Source organism: Protopterus annectens, chromosome 1.part2, assembly GCF_019279795.1.
Source record: "Protopterus annectens isolate FY-2018-M chromosome 1.part2, PAN1.0, whole genome shotgun sequence".
NCBI classification, from domain to species: Eukaryota; Metazoa; Chordata; order Ceratodontiformes; family Protopteridae; genus Protopterus; species Protopterus annectens.
Genome location: NC_056727.1, coordinates 442,206,144 through 442,226,466, shown reverse-complemented (window position 1 = coordinate 442,226,466; position 20,323 = coordinate 442,206,144). Strand labels below are relative to the sequence as shown.

At 43.0% G+C, this 20,323-nt stretch overlaps 1 protein-coding gene across 1 annotated transcript in view; it reads right to left on the bottom strand.

The window, feature by feature from the left end:
• Positions 1–20,323, bottom strand: part of RRBP1 (ribosome binding protein 1) — a gene marked incomplete in the record, with an annotated part of 1,023,325 nt that overhangs the window by 550,718 nt on the left and 452,284 nt on the right. The window contains 2 exon segments of the mRNA XM_044056904.1: positions 1,053–1,234; positions 6,872–7,010. Coding sequence (XP_043912839.1) covers positions 1,053–1,234; positions 6,872–7,010 — 321 coding nt within the window.

Below are 20,323 nucleotides of genomic sequence, written 5' to 3'. Positions count from 1 at the left end.
GGAGCCCATGAGAAGAAAACTTACCAGAAACACAAGAGAGGCATTAAGGATATTTCAGAAATTCTGGGAAATCTGTACAAAGTAGAGAAATGGGGAGGGGGGGGGCACATCTGGAATTATTTACAGAAGACTTAACTATGCCAAGTTTAGAGGAAAAGGAGGCTCAGGGTTTAACCAAAACATCAGAAAGAATGGTGACATGCAATCAATGGGAAAGTCTCCAGGATCAGATGGTATTCCTGTGGAAGGTTTGCGTGAAAAAAGTGACAAATATCTTGAAGATTTTATTGAGCAATATATTTTTTAAAAGGTGGGGGGAATATCATCATCTTAGAAGAAAACTGTGGCGGCTGTATCACCAAAACAGGGTAAGATGCTTCAGACACAGATTTATATAGACTACTTTCAGTTTTAAACCATGACTATAAAACTTTTGTGTCTACAGTAGCTAACACAATGGCAAATGTGTTGCCAAAATTGATAGACATGAATCAATGTGGTTTTGTGGGGAGGAGGTAAAGGTGTTTGAAAATGACAAATGTATATTAAATTGTAACTTAAGACATAGACAAATATACATTAACAGAAAAGAAAACAAAACAATTAACTCTGTTTGCATTTACATACCAAAAGTATATTAATGTGTATTTTCCAAAATGTTCTTAAGTTCAAAGTAAATACATGCTAGCCCAATCCTCTTCCCTTACCAACAGCCCATTACTACCACAAATCTACCATTATTCTTTTTTCCTCTTCTAACACGACTGAAGCCCCTCCAGCAATTAGTATAATTACTCCTCTTTTTGTCCCCAGTAGTGGTCGTGCTGCTTGGTGTGGACACTTCACATGTAAAGCAACTAAATACCATCCAACTCCCAAGTACTCTGTAAATGCTAGCTTATCACAGTAAACTGTACCACATACATTTCTGAAAATCTAGCACTGAGGAATCAATGCAAGAGTTTTACCTCATGTGAAATAAAGGGAAAAATGCACACGCACTAAAGGGGAAAAAATACACACAAGAAATGTAGTTTTCTGTGAATTCTTACATGTAGATTGCTGTCTGACTCCTTACTCTGACATGACTCCATAAGTGTTTCAATTGATTGGAGTCTTTCTTCGAGCTGCGTTTTCTCCGAGTGAACTTCTGAGAATTTAACATTCAGCTTGTCTAGCTCCTCTGTCTTGCTCTTGGCCTCTGCTTCAAAGGATGCCAATTTTATCTGGAGGTCTGCATGGAAGCACATACACAAAAAAGGAAATAAATTAAGACAGCAGAAAAAAAATGGAAAGCAAGGAAAGCAACGGTTTGTTGACTAGTTTACACTGGACTCAAGAGAGTTTCTGCATGCAGTTCTTAGCTTTCGTATTACGAAAGTTCTACCCACAACTCCCAAAATGAAGGGTATTAAGTTATTCTTCTGAGCTAAAACGAAGACAGAAAGTATTCTACTATATTAGAATTGGCCGTTTTTTTTCTGGTATAATTGCTCCCTGTCAGCCTTAAGTTTATTTCCAGAATTCTAAAAAATCAATGTACTACTGGGCTGAAAGTGTCCCCTCCGTACAAATCAGCCCAAATAATGCACAATAAAAACAAAGTAAAATCCTCTACACTGAGTAGGTTGGGAGTCTCTTGGGCTTTTTAAGCAAGGATCCACACATGACAGAGCAGGATACAGCTAATGATTACATACAGACATGCACCACCCCGTATGGCGTTTACATGTCTTGCTTATCTTAATGCCTATGAATACTTTGCCCTTTAGCAGTCTTGTGCGTCACATTACACCCGAAGGCTGGGTGGTGATTCTTACTGGTCCCTTTTTGGGAAGGACCCCCAAAACAAAGAACACATGATTCTGTTCTGGTTTATACCAGTACAGCCTTCACACGTTAGTCACAGTACTACAAATTTTAACTCATGGAGAGGGCATTCTATACAATTAAAACATTTACTATGAAAACAAAATAGAAAAATAGCATTGCTTCTCTGAAAGTCCAAATGAAAAGGTCTTTGCAATATCCCCAAAACTGCATTCAAGTTAGCAAATCTGCAGCTGCACAGACACCCAACAACTGCATTCAAATGAGTAAAACTGGTGTGAAGAAGAAAGGATTTTTTTCTCCTACAAGTGCTTACAGTATCAATACATCAAGTTTAAAACAACTCCACAAACAAAAAAGCAAGTGTTACCTGCCTCGTAAAGCAGTACCACACTCTACTGGGCATTTCAAGGAATGCTCACTGAACAAAAATGGTGCAACTGGTTGAGCAATGAAGCTCAAGCAATATCCTAATGTAAAAAGGCAGAGATGATTACAGCAGCCACAAGTCCAGCAGTTTTATCTGTTATGTCACAGAGTACATAAACAAAATGCAAGTCTTATTATAACAGATTTGCAATATGTAGGTCTCCATCCTTGTTAACTCTGACCATGTGCTGCAGGCACTAGCATGTAATAAAATACATGAAAAAATAAACGGTGCTGGTCAGTACCTGCTAAAGGAATGGTAGCAAACAATGAGATAAGGAATGGGCTAAGTGCCACCAAGGCCAGGGAGGGAAACAGATACAGACAATAACTTCTTGAACATCTTGCATTATGTTAAGACATAACTTTTGCCATCTTGTAAGAAATGGTCCATACTCAGTAACTCACAGGAGATAGTAGACTAGGCTGGATCTGGAAAGGTAAACGTTTCCCTGATTACAGTAGCCTCAGAGGACTATGTCCTGGAAGTAATGTCCAACTTAAGTGCTTGGTGAAGGTACTGATTATGTCCACATGGCTGCGGCATACATTTACTGATGCATACTTAAAAGAGGGCTGCCAATGTGTACACTGCCTTGGTAGACTCTGCTTTTACTAAAGCCAGAGACCACAGCTGGTTTAAATGTAGCAAAACTTGATGCAATCTGAAATTCATCACAATAGGGAGACCTTAAATACCTCAGGAACTTTCTTTTGTGTGACAAAAGAAACAAAAATTTTCCTGAACCCTTTGGTTCTGCTGATGTAAAATCTAAGGCTCAGATGCACATCCATGCAATTCAAAATGCACTCTCCCTTATTTTGACAATTCAGAAAGAACACTAGAATGTTGGTGGCATGACTTAAGTTGCACTCTGCAGCTACTAAGAACAGGAAAAAGGGACTCATATGAACAGTAACTCGACTTATGGAGCATCAATTAAATTTATCTGAATGAGCACTGCAGCTCTAATATTCTCCCAACTAATGTTACTGTAACCAGAAACACTTGTCTATTGCAAGCAATTAAGATCATTTGAACCAGATGACCTGAAATGATCTTTGGTCAATCTTTCCAGTATAAAATACAGGTATCATAGAAGTACGGGGTCATGGACAGGTGGCCTCAAATAGAAGGCGTCCTGGAGGAAGGCTTTGTATCCTTTGGCCACCACTAAGGAGAGAAGTCTTAGCAGCAGTATCAAATTCAACAAAGCCAAGTGCACTTTGGAGGGATAAGAATATGGGTTTGTTAGGTCTGCATACCTCCTTCTCTGGTAACCCAATGCAGAAAACATTTCCATTTGTTTTTACAGGTTTGCCTTGTCTAAAGGTTTCTGAGAGGCTGTCAAAATATTCTCACCCTTATAAGAAATTCAGGGTTACTATTCACATTCACAACTGAACAGAAGAAAAACACAGTATGAGGATGCTAATGCCTGGCTGACGCATCCTGGACAGGCAAGTTATTAGGTTCTTGAAAGGAATGAGTCTGGGCACAGCCTGAAATGCAAGAAGGGCTAGCAGTGAGAACCAGACTTGCATAAGCCAGTATAGGCCTACCATGATCATTACTGACAGGTGTATTTTGACCTTCTGTGTGGTCTTGAGATTAAGTGAAAAGGAGGGGTACATACAAAGTAGATTCTATAGCCAGGTCTCTGTTAAGACGTCATGACTTGTGCTACTGGGGGGCACAGAGGGAGGGAACTGAACTTCCACCATTTCCCATTTAAATGGAAATACAAATACATCTCTATTACAGGTTGACCAGATTTCTGAAGTACCTGGTTCACTGTGGCTTAGTTCAGGAAGCACTCTGGTGAAACGGAAGATTTTTGTTCAGCCTGTATGCTGGATAAGGGTATAACGCACACTGTAACTAGGAATAATTCAGATTCCAATGCACAGTCCCAAACCTTGATAGCTTACCTAACAAAGGGGAGAAGAGGTGTTTCTCCTCACTTATTAAGACATCACACCACTGGCATACTGTCACGGAGGTGACTAGAGGACTTCTGGAGAACATGAAATGAAAACACCAGGGCCCAGCACCACTCTGAGCTCTAGCAGACAGATATGGAGTTAAATCATTTGCAGGACCCTGTGAAGCTAATGAACTACCAAATGAAGGGAAGTCATTTTGCTTGGGCCCAGAAAAACTCTGCACTTAAGTATCCAGGCTACAACACTAGAAAGTTAGTCATTATTATAAGAAAGCTGCAAGTTGGAGGAACTGACAGTAATGCCTAAGAGACTAATCGTCTTGTCAGAAACAAAGCCAGTTTGTTAACTTTTTGGATGGTGCAGCTAGCAGCCAGTCATTCAGGACATGGGGTTCCCTGCACAACTTTGAGCAGCTGCCACCACCATGAAAGATGTGGCAAGACCAAGGGGCAGGCATCTGAACTGCTAATGACTGCATCCCACCTGAAAGCACAGAAATCTCCTGGACTCCTTAGAGAAATGAAAACAATATTAGCTCACACTTGGGACTCAAACCCAATACCTCCAGCATACCATGCTGATGTTACTCTCTCTGCCCCTGGATGAAGAGCAGCTGGACAAAGAGGTATTGAATTTTTCCTCAAGAGCAGTACCCTTTTAGCTAGGATAACTCCAGCATGGTGATCAAGGTCAAATAAGAAACACAAATAGAGAAAGCTCTCTGTTTAGATATTGTTAGAAATCAGAGAAATGAAAAGATAACAGCTCTCATTCGAGACTCTAATCTACCACATTGGTTTGTTTTTGGGGTTTGACCTGTAGTTGTTCCTGTGGGGTACAGCTGCATCTATGCACCTCTTTACATGCTGGTATAGTGGTGGTGGTGGAGTTAATTGGGTTTGGTGGGGATTTGAAGTTTTCGGATGCATCACTTTGGAGTAGGTAGTTTGTCTTAAAGAAATTCCTAAGGATACCTTGGGTGGAGGCGATCTCTGGTTTCAGTTTTACTTCGAAAGAGACTGCTTTATGGTAAGGCCTAACAAGTAACGAAGATATGCAAGGGATGGTGCAAGATACTCCCACGTTAGAAAGAACAAGATCCAAGATGCTATTCCCTCTAGTGGGTGCTCTGACTAATTGTTCCAAGGCATTTGTATTGACAAAGTCCAGGAATGTCTATGCTTGTGCATTAGTGGTGGTGTAGGCTTCCCAGTCTACAGTTAAACAGTTTAGATCACTTAGGAAAAGGGACCCATAATGTAATAATGAGACACTTCTTGAAGTTCAGGGTGAATCTCCAACAGTGTAAAAGATCTATGGTAAAGTGCAGATCTAACAAAAGACTAAAACAAAGATGCCGGGCAATGAAGTAAAACTGAGACACTGGCACTTCTCTACTTATTTGTTATAAAAGAGAAATTTAAGGAACGGGTTGTGGAAATGACTTGAGAGTTACTACAAAAGACAGACATTTCTTTAGAAGGGATAAGCAGAATGGGATAAAATGAAAATAGAGTTTAAAATTATCAAGTTCAGCAATATTTTCCAAGGTCTGACCTAAAACGTAGGACTCTAATGTGGTCAGCTTAAATGAAAAGCTAATGGCTCCAAGCTCCAACAAGGCAGAAGAGTAAACTCTCTTGTCATAGTGGACAGAACCTTGGACTCTGTGGCAGCAGGCTAAATGTCCAGGCTTAGAGCTGTAAGAGCCTTGGCAATGAACAGTGTTCATCACCTTGGCCAACAAACTCTGTTGGGTCAAGAAGAGACCCTCAAAGCACAGATCTCAGCCTTGACCACCCCTGACCTGTAAGCCAGGCTACTCCACAAACTACTCTTCAGTTTTGGACCGTCAGTCTTTGCCACGATGGGAATTCATCATTTCTTCTTCTTCAGTTACAATCCAATGCTGCTGGCGTTATCAGAATTACCAAGGAAAGCATTTCTAGATCAACCCCTAGATGGCTGAAATGAACTCTGCAGACATCACATAAAATTCTCCCACTGGAAATTGGGAGTTAAGGGGGATGAGAAACCGCCTGAGCAAAGAATATAACTAATTAGGTAACTAAACAATGCCTGTATCAGTTTCCCTGACTTCAACGCTCTTACACGCTAAAAATAATGCTAAAGTGTCTGCAGAGCTGACTGTATTAAGTAAATCTTCAGAACAAATAGAAACTAGCAAACTTGAATGACAACCCACTATTACTTTTAGCCCTCCTATCAGCCCAGTTTTGTGCAACAAAACTGTGTTGTCAAAGTTAAATATGGTCTGCAGATACAACTGGGCAAATTAAGAACCTAAATCAAGACCACGTGTACTCATCTATTACACTGCATTACAGAAAACAGAATATGCATTTGCTAATCCACAAAAAGGAAATCCAAGTAGCTTCCTTAGTGTCATTTCCATCTCTGTTGCCAAAGAACACATTAAAACACTGATTTAATCATGACAGCTGCTCATCATCATCTCCTTTGTTTCCGGACAGCACAATCAAATTTACTTCTGACTGTGCAGCACAATGCAAAAATTAAGTCAGCTACCTTAAACCATTATTTTAAAATGCCACAATCAGCAACTGCTGTGATAGTTACTACTAGATTTCATATTTGCAGCTAAACAGTCACTGAATAAACTTTAGACTTGCAAGTAAGTTACCATTGAAATCTTGCTGCTCTGCTTTAGCTTTTTCCATGCCAGATAGCAGATTTGTATAGGTGCTTTGTGATTTCCGCAGCTCTTCACTGACCTCATCCAAGCGTCTCTGCAAGGTTTCCTCAGTTTCATTTTGCAAAGTCTGCAGAAGGAAAATGTAGTTTCAGTGGGGAAAAAAAATCAATAAACAAGCACTAGCAATAAAGACTGAGCCTTTTAGAAAAGTGGTAGAACTTGTTCCAAACAGCCATTCTTAGCTTTAGTTTGGGCTTATAACTGGTGGGGTATATAATTTCATGGGGTGGTGAGCTTCCACTTTTGCTTTGGAAACTGCTTCCTGAATGATGCTTCTGGAGCAAAACCAATAACATCTCCAAAAACTATGCAATTCCAGTCTACATGTATAACAATCAACCAAGCTTCTATGGAATACCCACATTAAAAAAATAAATACATTACAAATATATATATATATATATATATATATATATATATATATATATATATATATATATATATATATATATATATATATCTGTGTGTGTGTGTGTGTGTGTGTATATATATATATATATATATATATATATATATATATATATATATCTCCCACCTCAAAAGAAAAACATAGGTTTCACAAACAGAAAATAAAGCAGTCACTGATGAACATTCAGCAGGCGATTGGGCTTCAAAATGCAATAAATAATAAAATATAATAATGGTCCTCAAAAGCTTGAGGAAAGTAGTTACTCTGGAACCTGAAGTTCAGTCTGACAGTCCCAGACTCAACTAGCAATGTACTTAAAGCATTAAATCTGAATACTCTTCTATGCGACAACACTGAAAATAACACTTGGATACAAGCCAACTGTTGAGCAAGACACTAAGCAGGATGGCAAACAGGATCAAATATAATTTCTTCAAACTGGCGAATATACAAATATGCTGGCAGAGTACAGATGGATGAAGACCCCTGGGCTCAGTTAGTGTCCCTAGTGCTGGAGAAGAGGAATGACTAGATGAAGCCTGCAAGCCTCTCCTAAGGGGAAGGGTTGAGTTCCAAAATGTATGCTTCATCTTCAATCCTAGTGAAAACTGCAGGATTGATAAAGTACAGTTCTGTACACTTACCATAAATGTAGATGTTTGAGTGTATTCACTACCATAAATGTAGATGTTCGAGTGTATTCACTATTGCAGTCATTACACTTGGGTTATCCTGCTGGCAGGCTACCCGCAGTTGGCCTGGATTCCAAAGTCCTGGTCCGGCGTCAGTTGCTGTCGCCTCTTCCCTGACGTCAGTGCGCCAGGGGTATATAAGATGCAGCCAACAACATTTTCTTCAGTTTTTCTTGCCCCAGATGTCAGGTGCCCCCAAAAGGGTAGGCTAAAAACATTGCTTATAAAAAGCATGCACTAAAATAAACATTACCTTCATCTACAAGCAAATACACCACATAGGTTGTATAGAATAGAAAAGTACAGATAAGTCCCAGCAAAGAAAGGGGGATGGTGGATGGGTAACCTGGACTGCAACAGTGAATACACTTGAACATCTACATTCATGGTAGGTACACAACTGTACCATGTTCATCGTGTTTTACTGTTGCACTCATTACACTTGGGTTGAATACCAAAGCTGAGGTTGGGTGGCTGAGTCTAAATAGAATTAGGAGTGGCTATGAGGCCCTGCAGAACTGCAGTAGCAAAGCCTGCTCTGGATTTAGAGTAAAGAGGTAAGTGGTAGTGCTTTGTAAAAGTGTGCACTTAAGTCCAAGTAGCAGCCTCCAAAATATCCTTGGTTGGTACTCCTCTGAGGAAGGCTGCTGAGGTGGCTGCTGCCCTGGTCGAATGTGGCCTAATGCCCTTAGGCACTGACTTGCCATGTTGTGAATAACAGAAACAAATGCAGTGTCCTATCCATTTTGAAATGGTCTGCTTTGAGATGGCCTTTCCTTGTGTTCCTGCTGCATATGCCACTAAAAGTTGCTCAGTCTTTCTGAATGCTTTAGTTTTGTCCAAGTAGAAGCGTAGCTGTCTGTGTATGTCCAAAGAATGCAGACGTCTCTCCCCTTTATTCTGAGGATTTGGATAAAATGTAGGCAAATGAATGGTTTGACAGAGCCACACTGGATACTACCTTAGGTGTAAATGTTGGGTTTGTCCTTAGAGAAACCCTGTCCAGATGGAAAATGATAAAAGATTCCACAGCCATTGATGCCTGTAACTCTGAGACTCTTCTTGCTGAAGTAATTGCTAGGAGCAGAGCGGTTTTCCATAAGAATTTTATCTTGGCTGTATTGGCTGGCTCAAAAGGAGGCAGTGTGAGCTTTTCCAAGACAAAGTTGAGGTCCCATGCAGGTATTGGTGCTCTTCTTGGGGGTCTTATGTTTTTGGCCCCTCTGAAGTACTGCCTTAGTAATGGATGTGAAAAAATAGGTGGGTCCGTATTGTAATGAGCTGAAATGGCAGAGGCATGGATCTTAATCGATGAAAAGGATAGGCCTTTGTCCAACATCTCAGTTAGGTATTGTAAAATCTGAGGAATATTTGGAACAAGCATGTCGATTCCTTGTGCCTGGTTCCAAGCACAGAATCTCTTCCATTTTTCTGCATATGATTTTCTGGTGCTGGGCCTCCTGGCCTCCACAATAACATCCATAACTGCTTTGGAGAGAGGTGTGTCCTGAATGGTTACATTATCTGCCATGCAGCCAGATTTAGGGTTCTGAGATGGCTGTGCAGTATCCAATTGCTTTGTTGGGTCAGCAAATGTGGTATTTGAAGTAATGTTCAGGCTGGGCCTTGAGACAAGCTCTTTAGGATAGGGGACCAGTGCTGGTGTGGCCAGTCTGGGGCAATCAGGATCATTTTTGGCTTCTCTTGTCTGACCTTGAGGAGTACCTTGGCGAGGAGAGGCAGTGGAGGAAAGGCATATACTGTAAGGTTTTTCCAGCTGAATGATAGAGCATCCAATTTCCATGCTAGCTTGTGATAAGTCCTTGTACAAAATCTCTGTAGTTGGCAGTTGTGAGGGGAGGCAAATAGATCTATGTCTGGGCATCCCCATTTCCTTGTCATTATGTTGAAGATTTGTGGATCTAGTTTCCACTCGTGAGGATCCATGAGGTTTCTGCTTAGTTCATCTGTCAGAGTATTTGTCTTTCCTGGCAGGAAATGTGCTTGCAGGTGTACTTGATAAGTCAATGCTGTGTTCCACAAAATCATGGCTTGTCTTCAGAGGGGGTAGGAATGCGTGCCTCCCTGCTTATGTACCACATGACTGTAGTATTGTCCGTCTTTATCAGCAGTTGTCCTGGATGAAGTAGATCCTTGAAAGCTGTCAGGGCATTCTGGACAGCCAGCATTTCTTTTAGATTGATATGAAGATGCCTTTGGCTTGAGGGCCATGTGCCCTGAATACATTTTTCTGCCATGTGTGCTCCCCAGGCATAATCTGATGCATCTGTTGTTAGTGCCTGCCTGGCAGTGGGTAAAGTGAAAGGCTGTCCCTTGTTGTGGTGACAGGCCTGTGCCCACCACCGAAACTCCTGCTGCAGGTAGGGAATGCGGGTAATACATTTTTCCAGGCTGTGGCAACGTTGAGTCCAAACACTTTTTATATACCATTGAAGTTTCCTCATATACAGTCTTGCATATGGAATTAACAGAATGCAGGATGCCATGAAGCCCAAAGCCTGCAGAATTTTTCTTGCAGATAACTGGGTCTTTGTTGCCAACATTTCGAAGTAAGAAGTCAGTTGCCTTTGTTTGTCTGGCGTGAGATAGGCCATCTGGGCAGTTGTATTTAAGCTTGCACCCAGGAATATTATCTCTTGAGAGGGTACTAGTTTTGATTTCTTTTCATTTACTGTGTACCCTAGGCAAATTAGCAGTCTTTTTACAAACACCAGATGCTTTAGTAGAATGTCCTTGTTCTCTGCTTGAATATATACAGTCATCCAAGTAGGGTTATATTTGAATTCCTCTTTGTCTGCAAAAAGCAATTACTGGTGCCAGGCATTTTGTGAAAACCCTGGGCGCAGTAGATAAGCCAAAGGGCAGTGAAGACAATTGGTAGTGCATAGAGCCAGCTGTGAATCTGAGGCATCTTCTGTACGATTGTCTGATTGGGACGTGCAGGTATGCCTCTTTTAAGTCCAAGGTTACAAGCCAAGCCTTCTTGCCCAGCATGGGCAGAAGCTGCTGCAGAGTCAACATTTTGAACTTTGGAACACCAGAAAAGTGTTTAGAATAGACAGGTCCAGTATTGGTCTCCAGGCTTTGCCCTTTCTGGGTACCAAGAAAAGATGTCAGTAAAATCCTTGTCCCTGCTCCTGTAGTGGTACTCGCTGAATGGCCCTCATGTCCATGAGGGATGAAACTTGCTTTTGTGCCTCTTTCCATTGATTGTGTGGCAGGTCTGGCATGCTTTTTGCCTTTGGCAGGGTGTGAAAGTGGAACATGTAACCGTGAGACACTATATTCAGGACCCATTTGTCCTGGGTGATCATGTGCCAATTTTGTGAAAAAAGTGCTAGTTTTCCCCCTAAGGGAGCGTCCAAAATGTAAGTGATTGGTACTGGTAGAGGAAAGTCTTTGGGACTGTTTCCTATAAGGTTCAGATTTGTCTTCTCCGCTTATGGAGGTAGAAGCACCCCCATTGTTTAGGCTTGTATGAGCCTTGGGGCTGGGATTTGCCTCTAGGGCACCTGTATCTGCCTCTTTGTGGCCTATCTGACACTAGAAAGAACCAATTTTTTGAAGGCCAGTTCCTGCTAAATCTGGGTGGCTGAACCTGTAAGAAATCCCTAACTGTCTGCATAGATTTCGCTTTATCCTCCATTTTCTTCAACACCTCTTCTGCCTTGACACCAAACAAAGTATCATGCTGTAATGGAGCATCTAGTCATTTTGCTTTAACATGATTAGGCACTCTGTTCCTTTAACCAAGCATGCCTCCTAATCACAGAACCCGTTACAGCGGCCCTACAAGAGGCCTCCAAAGAATCAAAACCACATTGCAAAGTATGTTTCCCCACCTGTTCAGCTGCATGCAATAAATCCTGCATTTCCTTGTTTTCAGCACATCTAGTATTTGTCAACATTTTCTGTTTTAACAGTGACATTACTATTGCTGATATTTAAGCATATGAAACTGACAATTTAAAGCCCTTACAGCCAAGGTAGCAAGTGTAAACTTTTTTCCCCCATATGTCCAGTGCTCTAGAATCCCTATCAGAGGGAACAGGGTTTTTTGCAGTGGAAGCCTTGACCCCTTTGGGACCCTGAGATATAGTTTCTGGGTCAGCAGCAGGGTTTTTATATAGAAATTGATGAGAGTCTGGAACCCTGTAGTACCTGTCTGGCTTAACGGGTGCAGGGGGTATAGAGTCTGGAGACAGGCCAGACTCTGAAAAAGCATCCTCTACAATGTCCAGAACAGGAGGAATAGCAAGGGGCCTGTGCTGGGGAAGTAAAAGAAAAGCTCTGAGCCTTTTCTTGGATTCTGAATAATCCTGGCTCTCCCAATGGAAGTGCTCCCTCATAGTATGCAGGGTTTCCCCAAAAGAGTAATCCTCAGGAGGAGAAGCTGAAGGAATAGATTCTTCAGCATCAGAATCCTCACAGGGAGGAAGAGAGTATTCCTGATTACAGGAGGGATCAGAGGAAATGGAAACCTGATCTGAAGATTCATATTCTATCTCTTGCCTAGGCCTCTTATCAGGAGGGGGATGGGAACCCCTGATCAAAGTAATAAGGTCTTTGGCCATTTTGAGCATCTGTTTTTAAGGCATGGAAGTCTGTCCTGGAGAATGCTGTACTTGTTTCTTTGTCTTTAGAGCTGCTTTAGTCTTTGGCTTTGAAGCTGAAGATGGCTTTACATATAACTGTGTCGGTCTGAAAATGCCCTCAGAAGCCAATGCCTGCACAGCGGCTCCAGACCCATCTGAGGGAATAGCTTCCAAGGACCCAAGTCCTTGAGTTTCCAGAGGCCCAGTCGGCTCCACGTGGGAGTTGGAAGCGGCTGAGGTAGCGGGTGTCAGGGACTGCGAAAGCACCTCACTGAGAACCGGCGAACAGACGACTAGATTAGAGGAAGCCTCGTCTGTTTTGGACCTCGGATGCCTGTCCTTGTCTTTATCCTTGCGTTTTTTTATAGACTCCGGTCGTCGGCTGTTCTGCTGGCATTGTATAATTGAATCTGCGGCCAAAGTAATGAAATGCAAAATCCTACTGACGCTTAATAGTGCGTTGGTTAAATCTAGCACAAAACCGACAACAAGCAACATCGTGGTCAGGGCCTAGACAAGGAATACAGTAAGAATGAAAACCCTTATGAGGTATTTGCTTCCCACAAGAAATACAATTGTTAACTTTTTCTAACATTGGTCTGGAGCAAGAAAAAAGTTTTACCAACGGGGTACTTAGCTGTAAAGAAGACTTTGGATCTGAAATTCGAATTAGAAAATCTCAGGAGTAGGCTGACCGGCACTTGCGAACTGCTTTTGCTTCAGGCACTGCGCGGCAAGAAAGACTGAAGAAAATGGTGTCAGCTGCATCTTATATACCCCTGGCGTACTGACGTCAGGGAAGAGGCGACAGCAACCGACGCTGGACCAGGACTTTGGAATTCAGGCCAATTGCGGGTAGCCTGCCAGCAGGATAACCCAAGTGTAATGACTGCAACAGTGAAACACGATGAACATCATGCAGCAGATGCCATTACATCAGTTTTCTTGCCCCAGATGCCATGTGCCCCCCTAATGGGAAGCAATTAAATCTATAAATATACAAGGTTATACCTCCAACAAAAAAGCAAATACACCAAAAAGTTTTTAAGCATAGTAAAGGACAGTAGAGGTACAGCCAAACGAAGTAAGGGGGCTGGAGGGTGGGTAACCAGGACTGCAACAGTGAATACACTCTAACATCTACATTTATGGTAAGTGTACATAACTGTACTATGTTCTTCATGTTCCACTGTTGCAGTCATCACATTTGGGTAGATTCCCAAAGCTAAGAATGGTAGGAGGAATTTAGATAGCATTAGGACCAGCTATAAGGCCCTGCAAGACTGCAGTGGCAAAGCCAGCTCTGGATTTAGAGAAAACTGGCAGATGGTAATGCTTGGTGAAAGTATGTACAGAACTCCAGGTAGCAGCTTCTAGGATGTCCCTGGTAAGGACGCCTCTGAGAAAGGCTGTGGAGGTAGATGCAGCCCTGGTTGAGTGGGGTCTGATCCCCTGTGGGATAGGTTTTCCATGGTGCTTGTAGCAGAAATGAATACAATGGCCTATCCATTTGGAAATGGTTTGCTTTGAAATAGCCTTCCCCTCTGCCCCTGCAGCAAATGCCACCAGCAGTTGTTCAGATTTCCTTTGAGGTTTAGTCCTGTCCAAGTAGAATCCAAGTTGTCTGCGCACATCTAAGGAGTGCAATATCCGTTCTCCTTTGTTCTGTGGATTAGGAAAGAAGGTTAGCACATTAATTTACTGATTAAGGGCCACACTGGATGCCACCTTGGGCATGGAGGAGGGGACTGGTCCTGAGGGACACCCTGCCCGCATGAAAGATGATGAAAGGCTCCACTGCCATAAGGGCCTGTAATTCAGATACCCTTCTTGCTGAAGTGATTGCTAAAAGGAAAGCTGTTTTCCAAGAAAGGAATTTTAAGTCTGCAATAGCAGCTGGCTCGTAAGGAGGAAGATTGAGTTTCTCCAATACAAAGTTAAGGTCCCAGGCTGGAGTTGGAGCTCTCCTGGGTGGTTGTAAATGTTTGGCCCCTCTGAGGAACTGCTTGAGCAGTGAATGAGAAAAGAGGGGAGGTTCTGTGTTATAATGAGCTGAAATGGCTGAGGCGTGAATTTTGATGGAGGAGAAAGACATGCCCTTGTGAAGCATCTCAGTTTATTGTAAAATCTGAAGTAAATTGGGCACTGCTGTGCTCATCCCTTGAGACTGGTTCTAGGCACAGAATATTTTCCATTTTTCAGCATAAGATTTTCTAGTACTAGGCCTCCTTGCCTCTAAAAAGATATCCATCACTGGTTTACTGAGCGATGGTAAAGGAGAGATTAGGTAATTAGCCAGGCTGCTAGGTTCAGCATTTGAAGCTGTGGGTGCAGAATCTGGTTCTCTTGCTGAGACAATAGGGTAGGAGTCTGAGGCAGGTGCCATGGGGCCAACAGTGACACACTGCCCAACAGGGGGTACCAATGTTGGCGTGGCCAGTCTGATGCAATCAAAACCGTCCTTGGTTTGGCTTGTTTGATCTTTAGTAGTACTTTGGAGAGCAGAGGTAGAGGAGGAAAGGCATAAACTGATTTTTCCAGCTGAAGGACAGAGCATCCACTTTCCAAGCTTGTTTATGGGGAGTCCTTGTGCAAAACTTGTCTAACTGATAGCTTTGGGGGGAGGCAAACAGGTCTATATCTGGGCTCCCCCATTTGCTTGTCAACATGTTGAAAATCCTTGGTTCCAGTTTCCACTCGTGTGGGTGCATGAGGTTTCTGCTTAGTTCGTCTGCCAGTGTATTTAATTTTCCTGGCAGGAATTGAGCTTGTAGATGCACTTGGTAGCTCAGGGCTGTGTTCCACAATGCCATGGCTAGTCTGCAGAGGGGGTAAGAATGTGTACCCCTCTGCCTGTTTATGTACCACATAACAGTGGTGTTGTCCGTCTTTCCCATTAATTGTCCTGGAAGAATGTGGTCCTTGAAGGCTGTCAGAGCATTCTGTACAACTAACATTTCTTTTTGACTGATATGCAGGTGCATTTGAGTTGGGTTCCATTTGCCCTGAATGCACTTCCCTGCAAGGTGAGCCCCCCATGCATAGTCTGATGCGTCCGTTGTTAGGGTTTGGGCGGCAGGGGGTAATGTGAATGGTAGTCCCTTGTTTTGGTGGCAGGCCTCTGCCCACCAAAGGAACTCTAGGCGTAGGCAAGGTATGATAGGAATCATTGCTTCTAGATCCTGAGAATGTTGACACCATAGGCTTTTTATATACCATTGTAGTTTCCTCATATGCAATCTTGCATATGGAATTAGAAGAATGCAGGAGGCCATGAACCCCAAGGCTTGTAGTATTTGCCTTACAGATAGCAGGGTTTTTGTGGCCACTTGTTTGAAGTAGGTTGTCAAATGAATTTGTTTCTCTGGCGTGAGGAAAGCCATCTGGGAAGTTGTATTCAAGCTTGCTCCCAGGAATATAATTTGTTGACTGGGTACCAGGTGTGATTTCTTTTCGTTTATGGTGTACCCCAGACAAGCTAGCACCCTTTGTGCAAAGGCCAGATTATTCAAAAGTATGTCCTGGCTTTCTGCCTGAATTAGACAACCGTCCAGGTATGGGTACATTTGAATATTTCTTTGCCTGCAAAATGCAATGACTGGAGCTAGGCACTTTGTGAATATCCTGGGTGCAGTAGATAAGCCAAAGGCAGCGCAAAGAACTGATAGTACGTGTAGCCTGCTTTGAAGCATAGGTATCTTCTGCAAGATTCCCTGACTGGGATGTGCAGGTATGCTTCCTTTAAATCTAATGTTGCCAACCAGGCATCTTTGCCTAGGATAGGGAGCAACTGGTGAAGAGTCAGCATCTTGAATTTTGGAATCACCAAAAAGGTGTTTAGAGTAGACAGGTCCAGGATAGGATGCCATGAATTGTCAGGAAAAGTCTCGAGTAGAAACCTTGTCCCTTTTCCTCTTCTGGTACCAACTGAATACACCTATGCTTAAGAGAGAAAGTACTTGTTTTTGGGCCTCTGCCTACTGATTTGTGGGTAGACCTGGCCACCCACTTGGTGTTGGCAACATGTGGAAGTGAAATCTGTATCCCTGGGACACTATATTTAAAACCCATTTGTCCTGGTAACGAGTTCCCAGTTCTCTGCACGAAGAGCAATCTTTCCCCCCAAAGGGGGCAGTCAGTTGAGAAGTGCTTAGAAGTTTTAAAAAGAAATCATTGAGACAGTTTACCCTGGGGGGAGTTTTATTACTCCCAGATTTGGAAGTAGAGGCCCCCCACTGCTTAGTCCTGTGCGTACCCTGGGACTGAAGCCTGGGAGCTCTGCTAGATCTGGGTTTGGTCTAAGAAGGTCTGGAAGAGGCAGGAAAGGACCAATTCTTGGAAGGCCAATGCCTACTAAACCTTGGAGGTTGTACTTGTAAAAAATATTTAACAGTTTGCATAGATTTAGCTTTTTCCTCCATCTTTTTAAGAACTTCTTCTGCCTTGTTGCCAAACAGGCGGTCTTGGTTTAAAGGAGCATCCAGTAATTTTGCTTTAACATGATTCGGCAAGGACTGCTCCTTTAGCCAAGCATGCCTTCTAAGTACAGACCCAGTTACAGCAGCCCTGCAAGATGCCTCTAGTGAATCAAAACCACATTGCAAAGTATGTTTTCCAACTTGTTCAGCTGAATGCAGTAAATCCTGTAAATCCTTACTTTCAGCACAATCAGGAATCAACATAATTTTCTGTTTAAGCAATCCAATAGCATGCTGCTGATACTTTAACATATGAAACTGGCAGTTTAAGGCCCTAATGGCTAAAGTTGCAGACGTGTATACCTTCTTACCCCATCTATCCAGTGCCAGAGTCTTTATCAGAGGGGGTAGGATTTTTTGGCAGTAGTAGCTTTAATGCTCTTGGGTCCCTGTGAAATGGTCTCAGGATCCGCAGTAGGATTTTTAAAAAGGAACTTGTGAGAATCAGGGACCCTGTAATATCTATCAGGTTTTCTGGGAGCAGGAGGTAAAGAGTCAGGGGCCAAGCTAGATTCTGAAAAGGCATCATCAACAATGTCTAGTACAGGAGGTATGGCTAAAGGCCTGTGCTGGGGCAGGAGTAAGAAATCCCTAAGCCTCTTTTTAGAATCAGAGAAATCCTGACTTTCCCAACGAAAATGCTCCCTGAGAGTATGCAAGATTTCACCAAAAGAGAAATCCTCTGAGGGAAGCAGAGAGAACAGAGTCCTCAGCATCAGAATCCTCATAGATAGATAAGGGTAAATCCTGGTCATCAGAGGAAACAGAAAATTCAGAATCCTGGTCAGAAGTATCATAAGCAAACTCAGTCATAGGTCTCTTAGAGGGGGAAGGCTGGCTTCCCCTGATTAAAGAAACAAGGTCTTCAGTCATTCTTATCATTTGTTTTTTAGGCATAGAGGCCTGATTATGCGGTCTGGGCGTCAGTTTTCTAGGCATGGTTCGAGTTTTAGGTCTTGAAGTTAGTAGACCTGAATACACCCTCAGAAGCCAGTGCCTGCACAGCAGCTCTGGACCCATGCAAGGTAGCGACATCCGCAGGTTCCACAGTTGAAGCATCTAGCGGCATACTGGACTCCGAATGGTTCTCAGTAGAGGCCTCCGAATCTGAAGTAGTGGGTATCAGGGGCTGCAAAGCGCCTCAGTGAGTACCGGCGAACTGGCGACTGGCTTAGGAGAAACGTCATCGGCAGCTTTGGACCTAGGCGGCCTGTCTCTGTCTTTATCTTTGCGTTTTTTCAGAATGTCGGTAGTGGGATGGCTTACTGAAGACATAGCAGGATAATTGAACCGAGCACCAAAATATACCAACGACTGATAGTTCATGGTTTAAATAAGGCACAAAACCGGCAGTGAGGTACGTCGTGGTCAGGGCCAAGGCAAGGAATACAGTACGAATGAAAATCTTTATGAGGTATTTGCTTTCAACAAATAATGCAATTATTTACTTTTACTGACATCGGTTTAGAGCAAGAAAAAGTTTCCCCAATAGGGTACTTAGCTTTTAGTTGAAGACTTTGGTTCTGAAATTCGAAAACAAAAATTTCAGGAGTCGGCCTATCGGCACTTGCAAACTGCTTCTGCTTTGGGCACCGCACGGCAAGAAAGACTGATGCAATGGCATCGGCTGCATGTTTTATACCCCTGACGACCTGACAGCTGGAAGAAGGGACAGCAACCGATGCAGGACCCAAGCCTTTGTTAATCAGGCCAACTGAGGGCTACTGCAAGCAGATAACCCAATTGTGATGCCTGCAACAGTGTAACACGAAGAACATCTGCTTTACAAGTGGTGGCAAACCTGTGGGATTAACACGACTTAAGAAAGGGTGTGATAAAGGCCTTGCACTGCCCCGCTGCCTTTCAACTTCACTGGCTCCATCAGGGATGCACAGGGAATGGCAAGGCTTCCTGGAGGACTGCCATGCTTTTGCACCATAAAGTGGAATGAATGTGTGTACAGCAATACTGGCTCTTATGTTGAGAATGCAATATGTCGATACACAGGGACACAGAGTCATCTCGCATACCCTGAGAAAAGTACAGTTTTGTACCTACCATAAATGTAGATGTTCGAGTGTTCACTCTGCTGCAGTCATCACACTTGGGTTATCCTGTCGCCAGGCGGTCCCGCAGTTGGCCGGAATTCCAAAGTCTTGGTCCGGCATCGGCTGCTGTCGCCTCTTCCCTGACGTCAGTGCACCAGGGGCATATATAATGTAACCGACGCCATTTTCTTCAGTTTTTCTTGCCCCAGATGTCAGGTGCCCCCAAAAAGGTGGTCAGGAATTAGTACCAAAAGGAGTAACCACTGCACAAACACAAAATCCCTTCAGCTATAAGCAAATACATTAGTAAGGCATAGAAGAGATTTAGCCAGTAGATTAGAGGGGATGGGGGGGGGGGTAACCTGGACTGCAGCAGGGTGAACACTCGAACATCTACATTTATGGTAGGTACAAAACTGTACTATGTTCATCGTGTTACCCTGCTGCAGTCATCACACTTGGGTTGAATCCCAAAGCTAAGGTAGGGGGGAGGTATCAAAGAGGGTTAGTGGAGGCTATAAGGCCCTACAGAACTGCAGTGGCGAAGCCTGCCCTGGACTTTGAGTAAAGAGGTAAGTGATAGTGTTTGGTAAAGATGTGTACTGAACTCCAAGTTGCAGCTTCTAAAATTTCCTTGGTTGGAACCCCCCTGAGAAAGGCTGTAGAGGTAGCTATTGCCCTGGTAGAATGGGATCTAATGGTAGCAGGAAATGGTTTCCCATGATGGGTACAGCAGAAACGTATGCAATGACCTATCCATTTAGAAATGGTTTGCTTTGATATGGCCTTCCCTTGAGAAGCTGTAGCATAGGATACAAAGAGCTGGTCAGATTTTCTGAAAGCCTCAGTTTTGTCCAAATAGTAACGAAGCTGCCTGTGAATGTCCAAGGAATGCAGGAGTCTCTCACCTTTGTTCTGTGGATTGGGGAAGAAGGTGGGTAAGCGGATGGTTTGATTTAAAGCTACACTGGAAACCACCTTAGGCATAAAGGAAGGATTAGTTCGTAGAGAAACTCTGTCTTGATGAAAAATGAGGAATGGTTCCACTGCCATTAGTGCCTGTAGCTCTGAGACTCTTCTAGCTGAAGTTATTGCTAGGAGCAGGGCAGTCTTCCATGACAGGAACTGTAGATCTGC